The sequence below is a fragment of the Cyclopterus lumpus genome, chromosome 13 (genome assembly GCF_009769545.1).
Source record: "Cyclopterus lumpus isolate fCycLum1 chromosome 13, fCycLum1.pri, whole genome shotgun sequence".
NCBI classification, from domain to species: Eukaryota; Metazoa; Chordata; class Actinopteri; order Perciformes; family Cyclopteridae; genus Cyclopterus; species Cyclopterus lumpus.
The window spans coordinates 16,071,871-16,095,371 of NC_046978.1; the positions used below are offsets into that span (position 1 = coordinate 16,071,871).

The 23,501-nt window shown below is 41.2% G+C and overlaps 1 protein-coding gene across 5 annotated transcripts; it reads left to right on the forward strand.

Moving 5' to 3' along the window:
• The first annotated feature begins 189 nt into the window (after window positions 1-189).
• On the forward strand, window positions 190-18,456 carry LOC117741884 (beta-galactosidase-1-like protein 2). Of its 5 annotated transcripts, XM_034549135.1 has the most exons (20): window positions 190-437; window positions 557-652; window positions 1,322-1,507; window positions 1,689-1,757; window positions 2,133-2,228; window positions 3,038-3,146; window positions 3,540-3,632; window positions 3,821-3,902; window positions 4,625-4,689; window positions 5,035-5,119; window positions 8,177-8,320; window positions 9,134-9,214; window positions 11,084-11,190; window positions 12,923-13,069; window positions 13,391-13,462; window positions 13,868-13,946; window positions 14,602-14,689; window positions 16,216-16,330; window positions 17,183-17,299; window positions 18,331-18,456. In XM_034549135.1, exons 1-20 carry the CDS (start codon window positions 385-387, stop codon window positions 18,415-18,417), a joined length of 1,971 nt encoding a protein of 656 aa, XP_034405026.1. In that variant the 5' UTR covers window positions 190-384; the 3' UTR covers window positions 18,418-18,456. The 5 variants fall into 5 exon arrangements, with proteins under 5 accessions (XP_034405026.1, XP_034405024.1, XP_034405025.1 ...); XM_034549133.1 differs by having other exon boundaries at window positions 17,183-18,417; XM_034549134.1 differs by having other exon boundaries at window positions 190-343; window positions 17,183-18,417.
• The last annotated feature ends 5,045 nt before the right edge of the window (window positions 18,457-23,501 follow it).

Genomic DNA, 23,501 nt, shown 5'->3' on the forward strand with positions numbered 1-23,501 from the left:
TATCATTGCATTCATGACCGGCAACAGCATCATTAAATATAAAGAAAACGTGTTTGGCACGGCAGGTTGTTTTTTTATAATAAATAAAAAGCAGGGGATGTTTTCAGAGTTTAAAAAAAAATATTTTCTGCGTTTCTTCAGCAGCGTAATTGTGCGACGGTCCCTTACTTACAACAGTGGAATCGGGTGTTCGTGCGTCCTACTTTTGGACTTCCCTTATATCAAATACTCCTTACGTTAAGCTGCACGAGCTCACACAAATTGAACTTTTCATTTAGCTTTTTAAATTATTAATCCTGGTGGAGTAACGTTTACGAACAACCTGGCGTTATGCGAATATGGGGTAGCTCCACTTTATTGGCGTTCATCATTTAAAGAAATATTATGTTTTACATTCTTTGCAACGTCATGCGATATACTCGTAAAACAGGACTCTGGTCGGTCGGCAAAATGCATGCACTTTAGTTCGCGTAAACACCAGAAGCGAACTGGGTGCAACTGTAACTAAAGTACTGTTGTTGTTGTTGTTGTTGTTGTTGTTGTTGCGGATGGAAAGCCTATCGATGGTCGGGCTTCGTCTGTCCCTAAAGCAACGGTATTTCCTCCTGCTGTGTGTTGCTGTCGGAGCGATAATCGCGTATCAGCTAACAAGGTAAGTGAAACACTTCAGGGAAGTTAAATCCCACGTGAGCCAGTAACACGTGAATAATGACGTATTTTATGGCCGTGTGCAAACCGCGCCCACTGAAACCTCAAATGTACATGTCGGTGGTCAAGCTCGTCCGTGGCCGCTGCCCGATGCATGCTGGAGAGAGTCTGCTTCTTTAGTTACTGCTCATATTCACAAGTTCCGACTGAGCTCTAAGAAAAAAACAAGTTGCCCGTGAACTCTCACCGGGCTCACCTGCAGGCTGGTGGACATTGAACGTGACATCACGTGACATCACGTGACACCTGCCACTGCAGTTCGTTCTGTGGTGAAATCACCCTATGAGTCTCAGTGGAACTGTTTTCTTTTGCTGATGTGTGTACATAGTAGATATGTACACACAATAACAATACGATACAATAACTTTAGGACAATCAGCCATAACTGAGCCTTCTTATTCCCCATGTTGTGCCTCCTCTGGTGTGAATACATTCAAATGTTTTATGAACAGGTGCAACTGGGTTTAGAGGTTTTTGCTCGAGGGCATATTTTTTCTCAAGCTAGCTTCCCATCATACCGTAGAAATATGTGTCAATTGTCTTCATGGCATCCGATCTAGTTGCACGAGTTATTTGTTTTAAGTTGTGAACTGCACTCCTCCCCCCTCCATAGGCATCGCCTTGAAGGAAGAAGAATGAGCCGCGTGGAGGGTCTGAGGGCCAACTCGTCTCAGTTCACTCTGGAGGGAGAACCCTTCCGCATCCTGGGGGGCTCCATCCATTACTTCCGTGTCCCCAGAGCCTACTGGGAGGACCGGCTGCTGAAGATGAAGGCCTGTGGCCTCAACACTCTCACCACGTAGGCTCCCCCTGCAAACGCGGCTGGATGAATACCCTTTACCTCACGACACCAGAAGGAACCCTGTCGGAGTTTCTTTTGTTGGATCTTGAAATCCACTGAAATTCAGCACCATTAAACTACTAATAGCACAAATAACATCAGTTTTTTAACTTTTTTTTCTTTTCCATTCTCTCTTCAGGTATGTGCCGTGGAACATGCATGAGCCTGAGCGAGGGGCGTTCCACTTTGAGGACCAGCTGGACTTAGAGTAAGGACCGAGCCTTCTGAGCCTCCTGCAGATGGCACTGCTGCATTGCAGAAGGGCTTCCTTAGCTTTCCACAGTCTGACGTGAAGACTGTGGAAGAAGTGTTTTTTGATAAATTCGACGTGCACTCGATCAGTATCGGTGCTTCTTGATTTATTGATAAGGAGGCGTCGATCCATCATATGTGCTGGAGGCCGATGTCACCTCGAAACAGAAAAACATTCGATCTGAAAATATGGAATATTTGAACAATCGTCGTTAATTGAGACGTACTTTCAGTCCCCACTTCACGTCTGCTGTAGTAAACCTTTTTAAATTGACAGTGTTGATAGTAAATTAACCTAATTGGCAGCATCCTTTTTGCACCCTTCTCCTAGAGCCTACCTCCGCCTTGCAGGCAGCTTGGGCCTCTGGGTCATTCTGCGTCCCGGGCCGTACATCTGTGCTGAGTGGGATTTAGGGGGGCTGCCCAGGTAAACGTAGACATGTTTTGTTTACAGCCACGGTAACATTGTCAAGCTTTATTTTAGAATAGCCAGTGGGGTACTAAAGTAATCCCTTTAATTGGCTTGGACATGAATTGTTCCGTCAGGTAATCTTTTTTCTTTCTGGTTTTGTTAGCGGTATCTTTGCTGCAGGCTGAATCAATTAAACTGGTGGAAATGATTTTAGTTTTGTGAATTATATCAAGTGTGTCGCCTCTGTCATCTGTGTGCCTGTCTCACCAGATGTGTTGCTACTGTGCAACCAATAATGTTCCTTGAATGGTCCACCTTACAGTGTTGTGCATAAGATGCATAGACAGGGCGTTATGCATTATGCAAGTAACCTCTAATGTTACTCAGATGGAAGTCCCTGGTGATTTACCAGACTTTTAGTAGAGGTATTAGAGAGAACAGTAATTGAATGTGACAGGCATAGCTCCCTGAAAGGATGAATTCATTTAGTTCTGTAATCAAAATAGATTTGAGTAGATAATGCGGTGAATGTGAGGGGGTAAAAAAACCCTGTGAGGAGTCTTTCTGCCTTCAGGGAACGTGAGGTAATATTTCTTTGATAATCATCAAAACAGAGTGTTTCTAGAGGTACGCGGGGAAGCATGACTTACCTTCTGCACTGCACTTTATGATAGTCACGCTCAGGTTGGTGCGACTTATCTTTAGCTAAAAAAAAACCCCAAAAAACCAAAAGAGCGTTCGCATTACGGCACTTTAAAGGACCTCCCGTGACACGTTGCTCTTTGGACATTTCAAAGATCACATTCTTTGTGATTTATTTTCAGTTGGCTACTGCGGGATCCGAACATGAAACTAAGAACAACCTACCCAAGATTCACCGACGCAGTCAACTCCTTCTTTAATCAGCTCATTAAGAAAGTGGTTCCACATCAGGTACTTTTTCATTTTAGCACAAAGGAACACAAAACAAAAAAAACAATTAAGAAAACTTTACACAGTTTATTTTAGAAAAAGTATACCATTTTTAAAGATTTCATACAGTATATATGCATATTTTACCCCTGCATACAAATAATTCAGTTACCACCTAAGAAAAAAGGGCATTAAATAGCTGCCGTTGCCTGTTATGTTAACCTTAGATAGCAATACACACTTAAAATAAATGAAAGCCATATTTTCTTTTCATCAGCTCCACGCATCATTGAACAAGCCTTTGGTTTCCATTTCACAGTGTTGTTAAAATTCCGCTTGAGTGAGGCTAGTAATGGTCAAGAAGTGATGCCAGGCCCCTAATGTGTGTCCTCTTTTCGCATACCCAATGTGCAGTACTCCGAGGGGGGCCCAATTATCGCAGTTCAAGTGGAGAATGAGTATGGCTCCTATGCTAAAGATGGACAGTACATGCCTTTCATCAAGGAGGTAAGACACTCAAGTGTACATTATTTGAACAATGATTGGTAGAGAGTGATGAGAGTGCACTTAGTAGCTTTGTTCTCCCAGCTGTCCTGTTCACTAATAATAAAGAATAAAAGTAATTGCTTATATTTCAGAAAAAACCTCCACTGTATTTTTTTTAGTTGCCTCCAGTAATACTCCATGTTTTCTAGGCGTTATTGTCCAGGGGCATCACAGAGCTGCTGCTGACTTCAGACAACAAGGAAGGACTAAAGCATGGTGGAGTGAAAGGAGGTATTGTCAGGCGCTGACAGACACACACACACACACACACACACACACACACACGCACACACACAATGACACGGGGTCTGAGCCAAAGGCTGGCCTGGTGTCAGGCAGCTGCATTTCTGATCTACACACAAAGGATTCTGTCTTGTACTAAAAAGTAAAGTTGTTCTCTGGCACAAACATTGCGATGCTGCAATATAATTATTTTCTTTGGCACATATATGCTATTTCAATGTACATGCATTAGCAAGCATTTAAAGCCTTAATAGCCTTCACTGTGAATGAAGAGTATCTTAGTTTTTAATTATCACTGCACACGTGCGTTGTTGTTGACGTCGTCGTCATCCTAATTGGAGGAGAACCCCCCTAGAGAGAGTGTTGTGGTAATATATCCTCCTCTGGGTATTTTTTATAAAGTGCGCATATTTCTTAACTGATCTACGTGTCATGGGTGAACAGAAGTTTGACGCCTCGCTGACTGATTTCTAATGCAGAAGCTTTCATTTGAAGATAATTATTCTTTTTAAATGGACTTGCTGTGCCATGCTGCTAATACTTCTTTAAAGACAAGAAAAGAGGGTTTAAGTACAACTTAAATCAATAATCATGTCATGAAGCTCTCTCTCTGAAGGATGTTTGTTATTAGTTTGAACTGATGTTCTGCATCTTTTATAGCTTGTATTTCTTTTAAACAATATTGCTCTAACCCTTTGTTGTGTCTAAAGCACTAGAAACCATCAATTTCCAGAAGCTGAACATGAATGACATCCAGTATCTGGATGGAATACAAGTGAGTCTTATTTGTGCGTTGGGTTTTCATTGTTCATTATCGTTTCATTTAAGTTTTTTTTGACTCATTGCTAGTTTTCTGATCCAATCAAAGATCAAACTAAACATCAAACAGACTCACCATTGGCAACCCGTGCTCTTTCCAATATAAGACTGTCCAGGTAATTCCCAGTGAAACTTTGGGGCTTCTCACTAACCTTAAAAGTAGTTAGAGACCTGAAAGAAGATCTTTAATCTTGAAGACAATGTATTAAAGGTTTGTGCATGTGCAAATAGGTAGTTACAGAAAGACATGGAGACGTATATTTTTGCTTGATTCACCTATTTCTTTTTTCTCCCACTATAGCCTCACAAGCCCAAGATGGTGATGGAGTACTGGTCTGGCTGGTTCGATCTTTGGGGGGACCTTCATCATGTGTACACAGCTGAGGGTAAGACAGACTCAGGGTGGGCAGACCGGTTTTCTTCAGGGAGAGCTAGAGGACTAAAACAAGTGATTATGTGAGAGCGAGACAGGAGTTCTGCTGAGGGATTCTTTGTTGAGGATGAAACGGGTTCTTTCTGTACACAAGGTCGATAAAAAAACCTGATAATTTGAGACGGCGGTGAGACAGGTTTCGTGTAGCAATCCAATATAGAACCTCCTGAAGGGAAAACCGAATGGCTTGAGGGTAAGACAGAGTGTCAGCGCCTTTTTAGGGGAAAGAAAGGCTTAAGACAACCCTTTTTCTTCCCACTGAGAATGAAACTCTGTGCCAGGGGAAAATAGGACCGGGTGTGGACAAGCCCACTGCTTTTGGAGGCTGCGTGAGATAAATTCTCCAGACGTCCCTCTAAAAGGCACAGAGCCCACTCAGTGCAGCTGGGATGCACAGCTTAGCATATATGGCCGTTTCCTCCTTGTTTTGTGGCTTTGTCAGAGACGTATTGACTTTTCATGCACGGTATGTCGTGAGCCAAGTATCACGAACCCAGAGTCTGTGTACCGCCCTCTCGACTTTTTGTCTCTGGGCCGTATATATTTGATGTTCGGAGGGCCTTTTTTTTTTTTTTTTTTTCAAATGCTTCTTTGTACAGGATTGTTCAAAGATGTGCTGATTCCCAGTGACTGTACCGAACACGCATTCACCTCATGTCCTCTGCTCTTCCTCTGCATCCACATGTGCCGGAGCTTCACAGAAAACAAGGTTTCGGTTGACGGACACATATATCGTTGCGTTCTTTCCTTATTAATTAGACGCTGCGATGTCCTAGAAGTGTGGCTGGACGATCATTCGGCGTATTCATTTCTGGTCTTTCGTTGGAATCATATATTGAGATGTCACGATAAACACTTTTATGACGTCTACATTCACAATAACCGAGCACATTCAAACTCTAATTTCTCAAATTTGATTTGGAATATTTTTAGGGAATAACAATTGAAGATTGTGTTTTTTGTTTGTACATCGCACGTTGCATTACCACTCAGTTCAATGCGATCACCTTCAACCTTTAATATTTAGAAATTTTATCTATAATTTCAGTTGAAATATTTTCTACATTTTCTTAAGTTCTCAATCAATTTTTTTTAAATAATACTCACTCCTTTTCACTTGCCAAGTATTTAATTAAAACATGTGGTGATTTCATATTAACTCTTAATTTATTGAATTACCAGAAACCATTATGTACTGGGATTTCACCTTCTCACCAAGCCCAAAGTCACAGGTATAGGTGCTGCAATATACATCCACTATGCTGCCGTTAATTTTAGTAGTTATAATTTATTTAATCATAATTAAATAAAATTGTCTTGAATTCAATCTGAACATAAGACATGACAAAATATGTGCGTTCTTGGACAAAATTATGTTTACGTCTCCCGTTTCTCACCGAAACGTATTGCGTGCATCATTGTGGCTCAACGAAGGTGTTGAACACACGTTCTTCCTCGTTAAGCATATTTTTGGAAGAATTTGTTTACGTTATTGACTACGTGCTATCAGTCTTTCTCTTCTTGTTGGAGTGTTGCAAAAAAAAAAAAGAAATGTTGGCTCCTAATTGCACCAACTGTCGATTAGTGGAATGGTGTGAAACCATTGGCAGGGCTGTGTGTCATCTCAGTCGTGAAGTTGTGGAAGGATTCATATCCTTTAATTAACTGAAAGGGATGAACAGCAATGGAGGCATTTGACTATTTTATGCCAAATGTACTTACAGTATCAAAAGCAAAAGTACTGAAGGTCCATTTCTGAGTGGTTTGTACTGGGAAATCAATTATGCTCTAAATTGCCAAAACAATAACGACAAAGTCTTTTTTGTCGGAATATTTTTTTTTTTTCAACTAACAGTCCATAATCCAAACATAATTAATTTGGAATAATATAAAACGGAAAAAAAATGACCAAATCCTCGCACTTGAAAACCTGCAACCAGCGAATGTTTCTCATTTTTACATATTCAACACATTTTCAAAATGAATGAACTAATCAGTCAATCCACGACTTTGTTTCAGCTCCCAAACACATAAAACTTACGCTATTTAGGTTTAATTACCATGTCCTGGTGGGTGGTATGGTCCTGTTTTTAAAGTAGAACAATATTAATGTTAAAGAGTCTGCAGCTAACTCGGTACACAGAATAACTCCCACATACCAGGAGGCCGCAGCCAAAAGAGTGATCTTAGATGTAATATACAGGGGGTGGTAAAGACTAATGCTATCACCCTCTTGAGTGCTCTCAGAAAACTATCATTGTCAAATGCACAGTGCAGAGCCTCAAGCTTTCATTTTACTCAGCAGCCATCCACATCAAAACATGTCCTAAAAAAATGAAAGTCTTCCTTATGTTTTTTTTTTTCTCCTTTAGTGAGAAGGGGATAAATAAAAGGCTGGGTTAGGAGGGGGGGGGGGAAGTGTCACAGCTGTGAAATGAACGCTGGGGCATTCAGAGGGACTTCGTGTCCTTGACAGTTCATTACTCCGCAGACTATAACGCGGACAGCCAGTTGGTCACAGCGAGCGCCGCCACCGTGAAACCGAGCGGCTTCGTCACTCAACCCCGCTCGATTGTTATTCACCGAGGCTCATGCCCTTGATTAAAATCATTAACGTCCGTCCAATCTCACGACTGAAGTCCAATTTGAATGCTTAATTACCTGGCCCTGCTATGTCCGCTGCAAAATATAGGTAGTTCATTTGTGCAAGGGGGAGGTGGGACATTTGTTATGGTCGTGAGCGCATTGCCCCGTGATGAATTATAGTAACCTGTAATTGGATGTGAAGCTGAGGTCTGTTCGTGTTTCCATTGAAGTGGATTTGAGGGGCAATAGGATTATAGAAACAGTGTCTTGTTAAATGAAATGGATTTTTTTCTTCTTTTTGTTTCGGCGCGGGATTTTAATCTTTAGCTTTTGTATTCGTTATTCTCAGATTTACTCAGGAAGAATTAAGCTGCGTTTTAGACTTGAGATCAGTGTGATTTGTTTATTTCACTCTTTTTGCCAGACATGGTAGATGTGGTCACGGAGATCCTTAAACTAGACATGTCCATCAACCTCTACGTGTTCCACGGAGGGACCAACTTCGGCTTCATGAGCGGAGCGTCCGCCGTCGGAATGCCGGCGCCTAAACCGATGGTGACAAGCTACGGTACGTACGGTGAACATGTCTGTGACCCGGCATTCTGGGACTTTTGAATGAAAACAAATCCCAATGAGGGGGGGGGGTCGATTGGTCATTGAACGAGGTTCATGGTTCCACACAAAACTGCATTTTAATAGCCAGAATCATGCCACTGATTGATTCTGCATCAATATAGACTCAAACAAATCTATACCGAGTGCACATAACCATCGAACAGTAACTTTATATTTGAAATAAAATCAGTATTTGTAGATTCTGAGCAGATCGGATTGAGCTAATTTTGAATAAGACATGTAGATTAAAAAAACAAAACAGGATTAGCATCTTCTAAATGTCCGTAGGTGGCGCTATCCCTACGGCGGAGCCTCTGACCTTCGGCTGGTTTGAAATTTGAATGTGCGGTGCCCATTAATGAATTAATTACCTAATAAAATGCACGTGAAATGTAAATTAAAGATGGTACAATGGGCTTTATATCCTCCTCTAGGGTACTTAGCATTGTAATGACCTCGTTCTTGAGAAAAGAGGAGAATTCTGAAAGCCGCTCCACAGCAGGGGGGGGAGGACCACCTCCGACCTTCAGCAGCCGTCGTACCTGTGTTTACTCCTCTGAACGCCTTTTACCTTCTTTTTTTTTTTGCCTCGAGAAAGGCTCCGCTTTCTGTCAAGATAACCTAAAAATGTGTCCCGGCCCGCTGCTGCCTTGAGATGTTTGATAGGGGGGGGGGAGCGCACTGAAAGCATCCGCCACGGGAAGAGGCATCCCCGCCTCTCTCCCGGCTCCCGAGCCTGCTGTTCTGATAGCGTATTATCTTTCAGATTACGATGCTCCATTATCCGAGGCTGGGGATTACACCGCCAAGTACCATCTTCTGAGGAATGTATTCAGCCGCTACCACGGTGAGTGTTGGTGTGTTTGTTGCCGAGTCGGGAACCCCACGTCCTCCGTTTCTCTTTCTCTTTCTCTTCCCTCTCCTTTCATCTCCCCACTTAAGTTAATTCTCCTTGTAGAACCTGCTCTCTGTTGCCTAAACTAGGATAACTTTGCATATGATTACAAGCATGGATTAGATATGGGTTTGTGTGCGCTCGTGCGTGTGTGTGTGTGTGTGTGTGTGTGTGTGTGTGTGTGTGTGAGAAGTCAAACACCCTCAGTTACTGCCCATTGGGAAAATTACACACAAGGCCTTTTATCTTGTGTATTGCTGATGCCGTTTCCTCTATTTGTAAAACAAGGGTTTGAAGTCGGGGGGCCACAACGTCTCAAGTGTTTTGTGACCGAGACCGAAAGTGTAGCTTTTTGGCCACCTGGGAATCGAATCCTGCACAACGAAGTAATAATTTGCCCGGACTTGTTGTGATTGAAGATAGTTTGAAAGACTGCCTATGCATGATTCATCCTTCTGTTTTTTTGTTGTTGTTGTTGTTGAACAATGAGCCACAATGAGCAGTGGCCTGGATATGAGAGTGAGTCTGAGGAAGGCTTTTTGTTCTGCTCAGCACCTACAAACACATGACCCAATTCTTTAATTAGATCATTTTCATATTTTATTATTGTTTGGCTGTCAAATCATGTACATTGTGTCAGTTACTCTTCGCCCTGTAGTTTGTTTTTGCATAACCTGGCTTGGATTCGGGCTGATCTGTTGACAACGCTGATCTTTGACAACAACGTGGCTCCTCAGATAGACCTGTGATATTATTAATGCTTTGGGGCTTTCTTATGAGACAACGCTGTCAAAAATTGCAATAATACAGTATATAATCTTACACAAGCTGCACATTCATCTCCACTCCGCAGTCTGTCTGAGCACTTGCAGTACGTCAGATCACTATTGATGACTCCACTTTATGATTTGAGGTGTTCATTCTTAGTAATCATGTTCTGTGAGGAAGGTCAAACGTCAGCATGTTTCTCCTCCCCAGCCGCTACCGTGCAGGATTATATGAAAAATGTAAAAGAAAATTCCAGATCCGTGATGTAGCTTCATAGAAATGTCTTTATCTCTTTAACTCTAAATCTTCCCCCTCTTAGATTTGAAAAATTATGATATCCACTAACAAAGGCCGTGACGCGTGAGCGCTGTTGAGAGCCATTTAGGAGAAAGGTGTCGGACGTTTTCCTGGCTTTCCTTAAGTGATCCAGCTGTTACCGCTTGGTGATAAGGAAATGCTGTCGAGCCTTTTCCGGAGGGACCGCTGGTGTCTTAGCACGTTTAAATGCAGCGAGTGGGCATGTGAAACCTCTGTTAACTGTTGTAAAGAGACGGGGTGCTGCTGTGGAGGGCAAATGGCACACCCAAGGAGCCTTAGAAGCAGTTTCCAAGGTCACCTTTTATGAGTGATTCATTGGCTTTAGAGTATGAAGATGTATTGAACAGCCTGCAGTGCTTTAAAGGCCCAGAAGAAGGCCCCAATAGTTTATGTGTGTTTTAGTGAGTTGTTCTGCTGGTTAAACTTGATTTATGACTCAACTGTGGCTCTATCTTTCTTTTCCTCGGGTGGTATATCGCATGTAGAGATGAGTAGATGTGCAAAGGGTTTGTTTACCTCGGCAAGTCTTTTCAAAGATCAGGAATATCCATCCTTTACTCCCTACTCCGACTGAATGTGGGCAGTGTATGCATCACGTTGTAATCATTTATTGTGGACTAGTTTGCATCCCCCGGGAACACAAAGGATAAAAAGAAATGCTAATGAATGAATGTGCAGACAGACAAACTACACACCACCCTCATTTCCCCTGCTTTTTCTTTTTTTTTTTCCCAGCCCATCCTCTCCCTGAACTGCCCTCTCATCAGGAGAGGAGAGCGCACCAGCCTGTTGTCATCCAGCAACACCTGTCTCTGTGGGACAGTCTGCATCTCACTGACAAGGTAAGCTACAGATGCACCGAGAGCGCCAAGATGGAAGGCACGGAAATAATAAACATCACCCATGTAGCATCGCTCAAAACCGACTCAGAAGCCTGGCTGTCAGTCAGACGGCAGTAATGCATAAAATATTCAATGTATGAGTAACGCACAACAGCCAAGCCAATCAACTCAAAAGAGAATTCGCTGTCAACTATGTGGATGTGCAGCTCGCTGTGGTCTGTTTACGTCTTAAAAAATGCAGTCTGGCCTTGCATAGCACATGAGAAGTGTGATTCCCTCAGACTGTACTCCATGACAGGTGCATTCACAGTACCGACAGTAGCCCTAGCTCCATATCACACCTGTTATCGCACCGATTTTTATCATTTGTCAATAGCTTTGCTAGCCAATCTTTTAGAGTAAATTAACATTAGCAAACAATATAAACAACCCCACAATTAGGTTACAATAGCATAGATAATCATTGCATTGGATGTATCCTCCAAACATGTTTAAATGTATCTCTGTTGAGTTGACTATTGAGTTTTTAAATAGTTTGCACAAAAACATTATCATATGTGAATTAACTTTTATATTCTTTTATTTGGTCTATCCAAACCAAACAAATCATTCATTTATACAGTTGTATATGTTCCTATTACACATAAACCAAACCCCCCTACAGAATAATTTGATTTCTTGATTTAAAGAAATAGAACAATCTAATCTGAAGCCCTGAAAGTCTCACGGTGAGGTGCAGACGTAGCCGTGGTAGAAGTGAGAGAAGTGAGCTTGCAACATGTCCACCACCGGCTGGATCTCCAGGATCTATTGAAGAGGGACGAGGAGTGAATGAGTAGCACTCCTCCCTTAATAAAACGACTGCTGAGGAGGTGACACTCTCTCCTAACTGCACAAGTGGCCTTCTCGGGGACCAGCAGAAACCACCTGTTTTTGCAGCTTTATGACCGAAAAGCGGGTTGTTGGGGGAAATAAAACATGAATGCAGAAGAAAATGTCCCCTTTTTGTTAAAAAATTTGTTTCAAAACCTGTTTGCAGGGTGTCGTCATGTCTGCTCGCTGTCACGACCACCAGTCTAGTTTAGCCATTTACGCCACGCTCTTCAGGGGCCATTTAAAATTCAAACCAGATGTGGCACGCCTGCTTCCAACATTCATCATTCACTCCCCGTCGCAGTAATTTGCTTCCCTCGGAGACGACAATTACTTTTTTTTTTTTTCTTTTTTTTTTTTTTTACCCTGACCAGCCGCACACCCTCATTCAAAGAGAGCGTTCTCTCCTCAGAGGCTTCGGGGAGTGACTGAGTGGGATGTCTGAGTTTGATATTGTATCTGTGTGTCTGCAAGTACGTGGTTAATCGTGTCGCAGCAGAAAGTGTTTATTGTCTCGTGAAGAGTGCATAATGCACCTTCCCAAGGGGACGCGAAAAGAATGCCGCTGAATAAAAGAATCCCTCCGAACGGCAGACAGGAAAGCTTCATTAGCTTTGATAAATTCTCACTTTGGGTGAAGCCAGCTTGCATGTGTGGGATTGTGCAGCGGGAGTCATAAGATCCCATCTGCATCGAGAGTGGCTTCGAGATTGTGTGTTAAAAACATGAATTTCTGCAGCACATTTAGACCTCTGGGGGGGGGGGGGGGGGGGGGGGGGGGGGGGGGGTTGAAGGTATCACACACCTCGTGTTAATTTTAAACTCTTAATTTGCTTCTTTAAAAAAAAAAAAAATGTAGCCTTTGAAGTCCGAGAGGCCGGTGAACATGGAGAATCTCCCCGTCAACAACAACAATGGTCAGTCTTACGGGTACACGCTGTATGAGACCTCCATCACCAGCGAGGGGACCCTCAACTCAAAGAACAACATCAGAGACCGAGCACTGGTAAAAAAAAAAAAAAAAACATAATCCGCAACCACACACTGTGCGTGTAACAACAATCTGATATTACACCCCTTGCTTGTGGAGAACAATTAACAGGCGCAGGCTGCGACCGGTTGCTCTGGTGTTAAATGATGTCACACGGTCGTTGGCGCCTGGAGCTCTAAGGGTTTCTCTCGAGTCATGGCATCCATAAACGGGGGACTCTGCAGAGTTCGGTGCTCCTTGCTGGGCCTTTTCTTATTGTATGCATCTTGCTGATTTGGCGTATTTTTTTAAATTTTTAGATTCGCTTACCATTTTCATGTTTCCTTTTCTTCGTAGGTTTTTGTGGCCAAACATTTTGTTGGTGTTCTGGATTACAAAACGCAAGAACTTTCGCTCCCTGATGGGAAGGTACAGTATATATATGTGTGTGTGTGTGTGTGTGTGTGTGTGGTTACTGTAAGTGCTAGTCAACTGTAAGCTACTTTCAAAAGCATAACTTTGTTAATATTTAACAGCATGTGAAAGCTTCAGGGGATGCTGATATATGTTATTTTGGCAGCGAGGACCCAGTATTAAGCCAACAGCAAACCTTCAAATGACTTTTTATCGCAACAAATTTGAATGGTCGACTATGTGAGTCAACCTCACAGAAAAGTGCAGACTCAGGGCGGCCTTGATCAATTTCTAAAGCCAGGCCAGCTGAAAGAAATCCGCGCCCCCTTTTTTTTTTTTTTTTTGTGATACTTTCCATCGAGGAATGCTGCTTGTATTTCAGTGATGCATCTCATGTTTTATGCATCTTTTCCTCTGAAGGGAAAACGAATTCTTAGTTTGATGGTGGAGAACTGTGGAAGAGTGAATTATGGGAACACCCTGGATGAGCAGCGCAAAGGTACGAGTGTCCGGCTGATTGATCTTTTTCATTAGATAACTTGAAGGAAACTCATTAACAGCATGCCAACCCTTATGCAACACTAGTGATATTATTGGCCTTTTATCTTTTTAATAATTCTGGCTGTGTTGATGGCATGAAGTTTTTACTTTTTTGGAAGTTCAACCTCATCTCCTATAATAAACTATAGGACTACACTCAGACCCTTAAGGACAGATGTCCTCATTGAAACCCACATAATTGTTTTGGGCCATTACAGCATAGCGTCATGCTTTCTATTACATCAGGCTATTCAATCGAGGGCCTTGCCTTCAAAATTGTAGCTTTTTTACTATTTTCCGACAGATTGAGCTATTTTCTCATGTTTGTCTGGGGGCAAAAAGTTTATTTTCATGGTTACCCCGAGGCTTATTGCTGCTGTATTATGGACCACTGCAGTGTTTGATGCAATGAAACACAAAACGTAAAAAACGACACAAACATTCATTTTAAAGGGTTGAAACCAGCGTCGGTTGGAAAAAGTGGTGAATTATATGAGCGTATCATTTTTGTCCTCGAAGGACATCAGAGCAACTCTTTTAAAAGGGATGCACAAAGGTTAAGTGCCATAAAAAAATATGAGAAATCTAATTAACGCAGCTGCCTCACCTTGCAGGTCTGGTTGGAGATATCGAGTTAAACAAGCGGCCCCTTCGTGACTTCATAATTCGTAGTCTGGACATGAAGCCAGGCTTTGTAAACAGGTTTGTGTTTTTCACTTATTACCCAGTTCCCCCCCCTAGATGTTTGTGTTTCTGTCATTACGCCTAACAGCTCCCGATTCAATTCTACTGATTGCCTCCCTGCTTAACACAATTACAGTGGGAACATGAGGGCAAAATGCAGAAATCATGTTCAACATCTAAAATAATAAGCGGTGCAGTAGGAGAGATCATTCGAGATATGTATTCTTATCAATGTTCTCGTGCCTCCAACGTGATAAGAAAACCGCTACCTTTTTGTCAATAACTTTGAAGTGGGCAGATGAAGTAAAGCACGAGGTGTTCATCATATATTAGCAGAATCAAAACTATCAATGTGTCTGACAGCGTAAATGTTAGTTGTCAAACAGCCAAGAGATTATTTCAGAAGGGCAGTAATTGAATGCTGAAGTAACACGCCGACCTGGATAAACCTTTAACAAGGTAACTGTCAAGAGCATTGAATTAACACAGAGACAACACACACTCAATACACATGTACACAACCTCGTACACAACCTCGTACACAACCTCGTACACAACCTCGTACACAACCTCATACACAACCTCGTACACAACCTCGAACAGCGCCGGTGTAAAGGAAAGGGTGTGAGCGGTTTGGAGTCGGGACACGTTTAGATTTGCTGAATGCCAAATGTTGACTTAGATGTTAACATTTCTGGCAAACTATAAAAAGAAAATGCCATCACATAATAAGCCCATCCCACAATAAACTTTAGGTCTGATATTTTCTCCACAATAGCCAAGCATCATTCGGGCATTTTGAATAGACACAGGTGCAAATGCATTTCCCTCATGTTGTTTTCATATTACACAATGATGATGATGATGATGATGATGATGATGATGATGATGATGATAATGATGCATTCCCATGTATTGATAATCACATGGAACATTAATGTCATTAACACCGGAGTGAAGTCAAGCATCATCCACGACCCATTCGTAATCAGAAAATCTTTGTTGATATTTAGAATTTATCGGCGTAATCTTGTATTATTTGCCGTCTGTGTGCGGCTCATGTTTGTTGCACAGATAATAAACATCAGGGTCAGCTGACCTTCTAGCTTATTTAGAGGTTTATATTTGTACTTAGTGGACTATCTACTTCGATTTTCAAGTCGCTGCGGGTCTCTCATCATCTGCTGAAAAATTGCAATATTTCTTTTACCTCAGCACTATCTTGAAAATGTCAAGGCCTGAAGTGCTTTACGAGTTGAACACTAAAAATGGTAAAACTGAGGGAGATATTTTCCTTCCATCATGGCAACCTTTTGCGTTTACTTGGAGGCAAAATACAACCTTTAACCGAAACAAAGGCAGCGATTCTGAATATTTACGCTGCCATCTATGTCGAAAGTTCCCCTTGACATTTACTGCCGGCGCATGAATACAAACGACACGACACGCCGTGTGGACGGCTCGCCTGAAGACCGACGAGGCTGGAGTTTTGGAGAAAAAAATCGGAGCAAAATGAAACGTGCAATGTATTCTTTCTTTTACAGTCTGGAGACTTCAGGCCACTGGATGTCTATGCGTCAGCGGCCCACCTTCCCATCTTTCTTCCAGGCCAGACTGTATGTGAACAGTCCTCCTAAAGACACCTTCATCAAACTCCCCGTGAGTACAGTACAAACCGACGAATACCTTCTTCTATACAATAACCCCCCAAATCTGCACCAATGTGGAAAATAACTATAATGCATAGTTTTTTGCTACAGGGCTGTATTTCTGGTTTTGGGTCATTTCCCCTCCCCCACCCCCCACCACTCTCATGGATTCACAATGAAAATTAAAAAGTTATTTTTTTCTTCTTTTTAAACCGAACATAAACGTCAGGTTTGACCTCCTCTGGAATAAACCGAAATCCAGCCGTCTTTACTTTCATAGATAAATCACATACTTCTTTACCTCACATTGTTTTGGTAGATTATTGTTATTAGCGAGCTTTTGGATAGCGCCTTTCTGATATCTTTCATACACTTTTGGTCGAGGGAAATCTCTCCTTTGTTGATCTGATAGAAATTCAGATTCGGTGTGAATTTATTCATATCTTTTATTTGATCTTTTATTATGTACGGAGTGCCAGCTCACTTATAATTCATTAGATTTATTTGCCCAGCACTATTACTTCATTAGTGAGAAAAGAGAACATCTTAAAAGGCTCCTTGAGGAAAAAAGAGGTTCTGATGATGAACTAAATTTTATGCAATTCTCCACAAGGCAGTTATTGATTTGAATAAGTGCTTCTGCACCCTCCTGTCATACTGTACTCTGGGTTTGTTTGGCTTGTAACTCTCACACAGTTGTACATTGCTGAAGCTCAAAGGGAAGCGGAGAAGTAAAGCGAAGCGCCGCGATTAACTGCAACTCATGATTTTAGTAAGCGAAAAAGATATTAGAAAGAAATGCTTGACATGTGGTGTTGTTTAGCTGTTAGCGTATTAGCATTTTAACTGCTTGTGTTCACAGGGCTGGAGCAAAGGTGTCGTGTTTATCAACGGCAAGAATCTGGGTCGCTATTGGTCCATCGGTCCTCAGCAGACCCTGTATGTCCCGGGCCCCTGGCTCCACAGGGGGGACAACCAGGTGCAGTACTTCTGTCTTTTATATACAAGATACTTCTATCAAAGTCCCTTTAGCACTCGTGACCTTTCACCAAGGCTGTCCTCAGTTTGTTATGAAACAACATATCTAAAAAAAACCTGCTTACCCTTTATGTCTCTTTAACACTTTTTTAAAATTATTAACAATTCATCTAAATTAATTAATCTATCAATAAAACGACTTGCTTTGTCTAAAAGATGTCAGAAAATAAAGCCAAATAGCCATCCCTTGTTTGTTTCTCACCAACAATACAGGCCCATCGAAATATTCACTTTACAATGACGGAGCAAAGCATCAAATCCTTGAAATGCATTTACAAATTCAAAAGATGAACCACGTATCAAAAACAGTTGCTTGTAAAATGTTCTGATGATCAACGATCAATTAAAAGCATTGTACATGTGTTTTTTATTTTTATGTATTGGGATATCGATGTGCCTACAGGTGGCACTAGTAACATTATAAAAATGGTCACGAGTCACTTGACATTTTGCACAATTTGTCCATAATCATCCATCCATTTGTATTATTTTGTATGAAATAACTGATTTAAAGGACTGTGCACATCTAGCTACGCAGCTCCTTCAATCACTCCTCACCTCTATAATAAGGTATAATATACAGCTACTGATATTCATCACCATGCAGTTTTCTTTATTTTGATGGTGAGAGAAAGACAGGAAAGGCACGGGACAGAGCCGATGTCATGCCGTAAAAGGGCCCCGGACCGGACTCGAACCCAGAACTCAAGGTCTCGGCCCCAATAGCGATCTACCGGGGCCGCTCATCGCCTTGTGGTTTGTGTTGTTGGCGTCTGGAGCGCTGGATCATCCGGTCCTGGATTATCCGGTCCTGGATCATCCGGTCCTGGATCTCGCACATTTTTTCTCCTTCTTGGCTTTCGCAGCGTTCCATATTCTGTTCATTTATTCACCTCTGAGCTCAAACACCCACTCTCGCTGTCCTTTTCAGGACCTCAGCGAAACTCGTAATTTTTGTTTGCTTTATTTCAGCTTGTAGTGTTTGAGGAGCAGGAAACCGACGGCAAGATTCAGTTCACCAGCAGCCCTGACTACGGCATGGCCGCTGATGTCCAGTGAGGGCCGGGGGGGGGGGGGGATTTGGGGAAAGGGCACGTGAACATCTGTCCCGTCAGAAGACACTGGCAGTGATCCAGTCTTTAATTCAGCGACTATTTATTATGACATTCTGTTGAGTCCATTTTTGTTCTATTTAGCAATGTTATCATTAACTTAGATTCACATACTTCATCATTGTAGACCACGGGGCTGTCTTTTTATTATAATGAAGTCTTGTAAATTCTCCTCCTCCTTTTGTACTTATTTTTTGAATTAGACTTTGTCAAAAATAATTGTTAATAAAGGACCTGTGTGTCAGTCTTGTGAACGGCTGTATTTGTCCTGCACACCGAGCGCCTGTTAGATATACGACCGGTTATACTTTTCAAATATGATATCCTGTGAACTCCTGCAGAGAAGTCAAGATCAAAAGATGTCTTTGAAGAGCGTCTTTTAAAAAAAAAAACTCCTCTTTTGTGCGTGGCGCTTACCAGACGACCATCACACTTATTTCCTTTCAGGACTGATGCCACAGTGAAGCTGCGCTGTCACATTTGAAGACTAAGGCAATTTATTTGTCTGGCATTTTGCAAGCTACGTGGTGGATAGGTAAACCAGAGGAAGAATTTTAATTTGAAGGGGGGGACAAGCATGTGTTTACCTATTTTTGATGATGGTTGGGACAAAAAATACTGTATTTATTTGTACCTACCGTTTGGATATCTGCTCTACACCTCCGAGCTACATGGATATCAAAAATAATTCTTATGAAACTTAAGCCTAAATGCTTTTTAAATACAAAGTTGTCTTCGGAGAACATTTTAGACCTTTTTTTTCTTTTTTTTAATAGAAAGATGTTTTCACATAGTCACAGCAAGGCATTTCATTTTGTGTTGAATTTGTGGGTCCTTGTGGACTAAAGTTGGAGTGTTTCTGAGTCCTTTTCAAAACCTCTTGTTTTACTGCAGCAGGCAGTCCTGGTTTTTTGGTTCTCCCATTCCTCCCATCGGGGTTTGTGTTGGCTCCCAGTATGGACCAGCAGTGCCAGTGACGCTGCTGCTGGGCCACGTCTCCGATATCCCGGTTACCTGACAGGCCTATTTGTCACGGCGGAGCGTAACCGATGGTCATCTCTTGTTTCCCTCGCTGTATTTTCTTTTTGCTTAAATGTGGTTTGTTTAGGTAATTAATCTTCGTGTTCAGCAGCAGTTGTATTATTTATAGCGCGGTTTAACTTACAGCTCCTATTTCTGTTATTGCCTCACATGACCAACTTCTTAAATATTTAGACGTTGCTTTTGTTTAGCAGTATTATGTCATGTTATGAGGCAGGAACATCCTAGTAATGGCATATCAGTGATTTACAGATTTGTGGATATATATTTATTTCTGCAGTGGCTAATTAACTCTGTTTGATCTGTAACCCATTTGATTGTAGCATTTTGAATATCGAACTAATTGTGGTACATATTACATAAAAGCGTTGCATGTTGGTACACATACATAATTAGTGAAGGAACCCACGATGTGAGAAAATTACACTTTCTTTTGGTGCAGCATTCTGTTTGTTAATGTTCTACATTCACAGGACTTCAAACCTAACATTACACAACACAGCGTGACATAACACAACCCCCCCCCCCCCCCCCCCCCCCCCCACCCCTAACAAAGACACTCCACCCGCCCAGCATACAGAATATAAACTCAAAAATAGGCAAATAGTGCTCTGAGTGTGTGCCAATGCCATATAGACTAAATAATAAAGAAACAAAAACAAAGTGACATCCACTCCTCTTATGTTAGATTATGTACCACTTGTATCAGGATGTGTGTGTGTGTGTGTGTGTGTGTGTTTGTCTCTTCTTGAGGCAATTCATGGACTACAATTATCGTCAGCATATCTGGGTTTTCTCTCTTTTGTTTTTTTTAATGTGATCATATTTCCCGCAAAGTCCTGACTATTATTCCTGTAATTGGAGGAAGAAGCAGGATCTCAATGATACAATCTTAAAAATAAATTTCCATGCAAGCTAAATTCTATTTAATTTTTTGAATTAACGACAACAAAAAAAAAGGTGCTTTTATTTGTCACACACTTACTTCACGGAAGTATCATTCATGCCATGAAAAATGCATGAAAATGTATAGTATACCATAAAATATCATAGTATACTGTGGTTAAAATGATTGTAGTATTGTATGCAGTATATAAGTTATAGAAATCCCTTGATATAGTATGTCATAAATTATCATAAGTATCATATTATAATAATCTATGGAGATATCATGAATTAGCATAGTACAGTATGCGATAGGAATCCCATTAAAATATAGTATAGGCTTCCATCAAAATGGCAGAAGGATATTATACTATGGTATATCCTAAAAAAGGTCATGAATACAATACCATATAAATATTGTAGACTTGTATGTCATAAAATGACAGAACACATATTATAGTATAGTGGGCCACACGAATGACATAAGAAATGTTATAACAAAATGTAAAAAGTAGTGAGTATGCCATCAAAATGTCATAAAGATGTCACATGGGTTGTCATTAAGATGTCATAGTAAAGTATTTCATCTGTACAATTAGTATAGTATGTAGTAAAAAATGTTGTTCAATGTGTATTCATTAGAAAGTATATAGTATGTCTCAATAATGTAATAAAACATCATAGTGTATGTCATAAAAATGTCAATCCCAGGGAGTCCGTACCTTTTCTGGTGCAGAACTCCTCGGTGATAATCGCTGGACGAACATCCGACTGTTTTCTTGGATCCCCCAAAAAAAGGAAATTCTTCCCTTTGACATTCGCCGTGGCTCAGTGGAGGAGCCGGGTCGTCCTTGATGTCAGAGGATCGGCGGTTCGATCCCCGCCTCCGCTGGCCCATCCGGCAACTTAACCCCAAATTGCTCCCGTATCTGTGCCTACGGTGTGTGAATGTTAGATGGTCCTGATGGGGGTGAATGATGTGTACAGTCTATGTACCATTTCACTGTTTTCAACATACATATATATTCAGTCACTTTATGACGTTTTTTATGATTTTTTTTTCCTACATACTATGCTATTTGTTTTTAATTACTCTTTCTGACATCTTATACAATGACATTTGTTGACTGATCCTATACGAGGCGGTTTTAATTGCTTTTTCCGACTGTATTAAACATTTACTTTTTTTTCGTCATTCTGTCGTACGACTTTTTAATTGCTTTTTGTTGACATATTGTGCTTTGACTTCGAGATGTTGATTACTGTTTTTGACACACTATATATATATATATATATATATACCATGACTTGCTTTAATTATTTCTTTCAACATATTATACGATTACTTTTTTCAAAATGTCGATACTATATGTTAATAAATTACATTTTTTCAATGTACTATTTTATGACTTTTCTTGTACTTTTTTTCGACATGCCGTAACAGAGACACACATATACACTAAGATTTAAAGCCTCTCCTGCGCCAATCACAGACCCGGGTTCACAATTATTTTAAAAACAGATTTGAGTTCTTCCGAATAACTTTTTTTTAACGCAGGTTCACAATTCATGAAAAATTATCAAAATGCCAGATGTAGGCCTATGAAACGCACTCAGTGTATACAGACAAGCACAGGTGAGGTTCTTCTCAGTTATTTATTTCTCTTGATTCAACTAACATCTTTCTCTGAGACAGAATTGCTGTGGCAAATAAACAACCTTAAGAGTCACATGCATACAATGTGAATCACATGAGGCGGGGGGGGGGGGGGGGGGGGTGACAGTGGAGATGAGGGAACAGAGAGGACTTGTGTGTGTTGTGCCTTAGAGAAGCCCCTCAGAAGGGGGAACGCTCATTCACTGACATTAAACACAGAAATAACCTGCACACTGCTCACGCTGTCGTATCGGTAGGTTGCTTCCAGCAGATCAATTACTCGTGAGCATTAGATATTGCTTGATACGTCAGAAACATGCCAAATCAGACAAAATTGTAACAACATCGTTTTCAAGGCGAAGCCCTTTTGATTTGTTCTGCTTGCTTCAGGAAACACCACACGGATTAAAATCACAGAATCTTACGCAACCGACCAATCACATGCTGACGCGTACGGTCCATCCCCGGCGTGCGTCTGCTCGCATTTTGACAAGAGCAACGTGAGATAAGAGGTTCGTTTCGTTTGAAAGGGGAAATGATACACAACATATTCAATTTCAAGACAACCTGCAGTGTTCAAATTAAGTCTTTTTAAACGCTGGTGTGTGTTTTTCTTCCATTTTGGACTCTTAATTTGTTTTAGCACTAAAAACAATTCAGGTGGATTCAGTTATTTAGATTAAAAATCGATTATCGACCACTCAAGTAGAACTTAGATCAACAGCAATGCTATAAAGAAGATTGTGTGTGTGCGTGTGTGTGTCTGTGTGCCTGTTGGGCAGCACAACCCTATTATTGATCTGTAAGATAATCTATGTGTACAATTTACTGCATGCTTTTTTCTTCTTCCCGAGAGCAGTTGGAAAATACAGATTTTAAGGGCAAACACCGCTATGATTCAAATGCACATCCTCACTTGAAATAAATACATGAATAAATATATTAAATTTGATTTTTCTTTTTTTTTTAAATAAATAATGGGAGGCGAGTTGAAGAGTAGAACAAATCCAAAGATAGTCTGTGTGATCTCCATGGCCGGTCCCTGTGCAGTGTTACATCATGCAGTCAATGAAAACAGCCAGTCTGATGAGAGATATAATACAGCCATTGCCTAAATGCGTATCTTATCATATTCTAAGAGAAATATGTAATAGCACGGTTTCCCCATCTAACGAGCCCGAGAGGCCGTAACGTCTTTGTACGTTTTCACACTGCAGCAGTGCATTTTGGGTTGTGTGTGTGTGTGTGTGTGTGTGTGTGTGTTGAAGGGGCAGGGGGTGCACAGAGATAATCTGGCAACGGTACAAAGGCTCAGTGTTTGAATTATCTCCAGCTACTGCCGGGCAGTGTTAGATAAGAACCACTGCGTATTGCACTAGACGGGTTATGATTTATCAAGTAGAGGGGATATTCTACTACAAGAGGTGTATAATAACTTGGTTACCAGT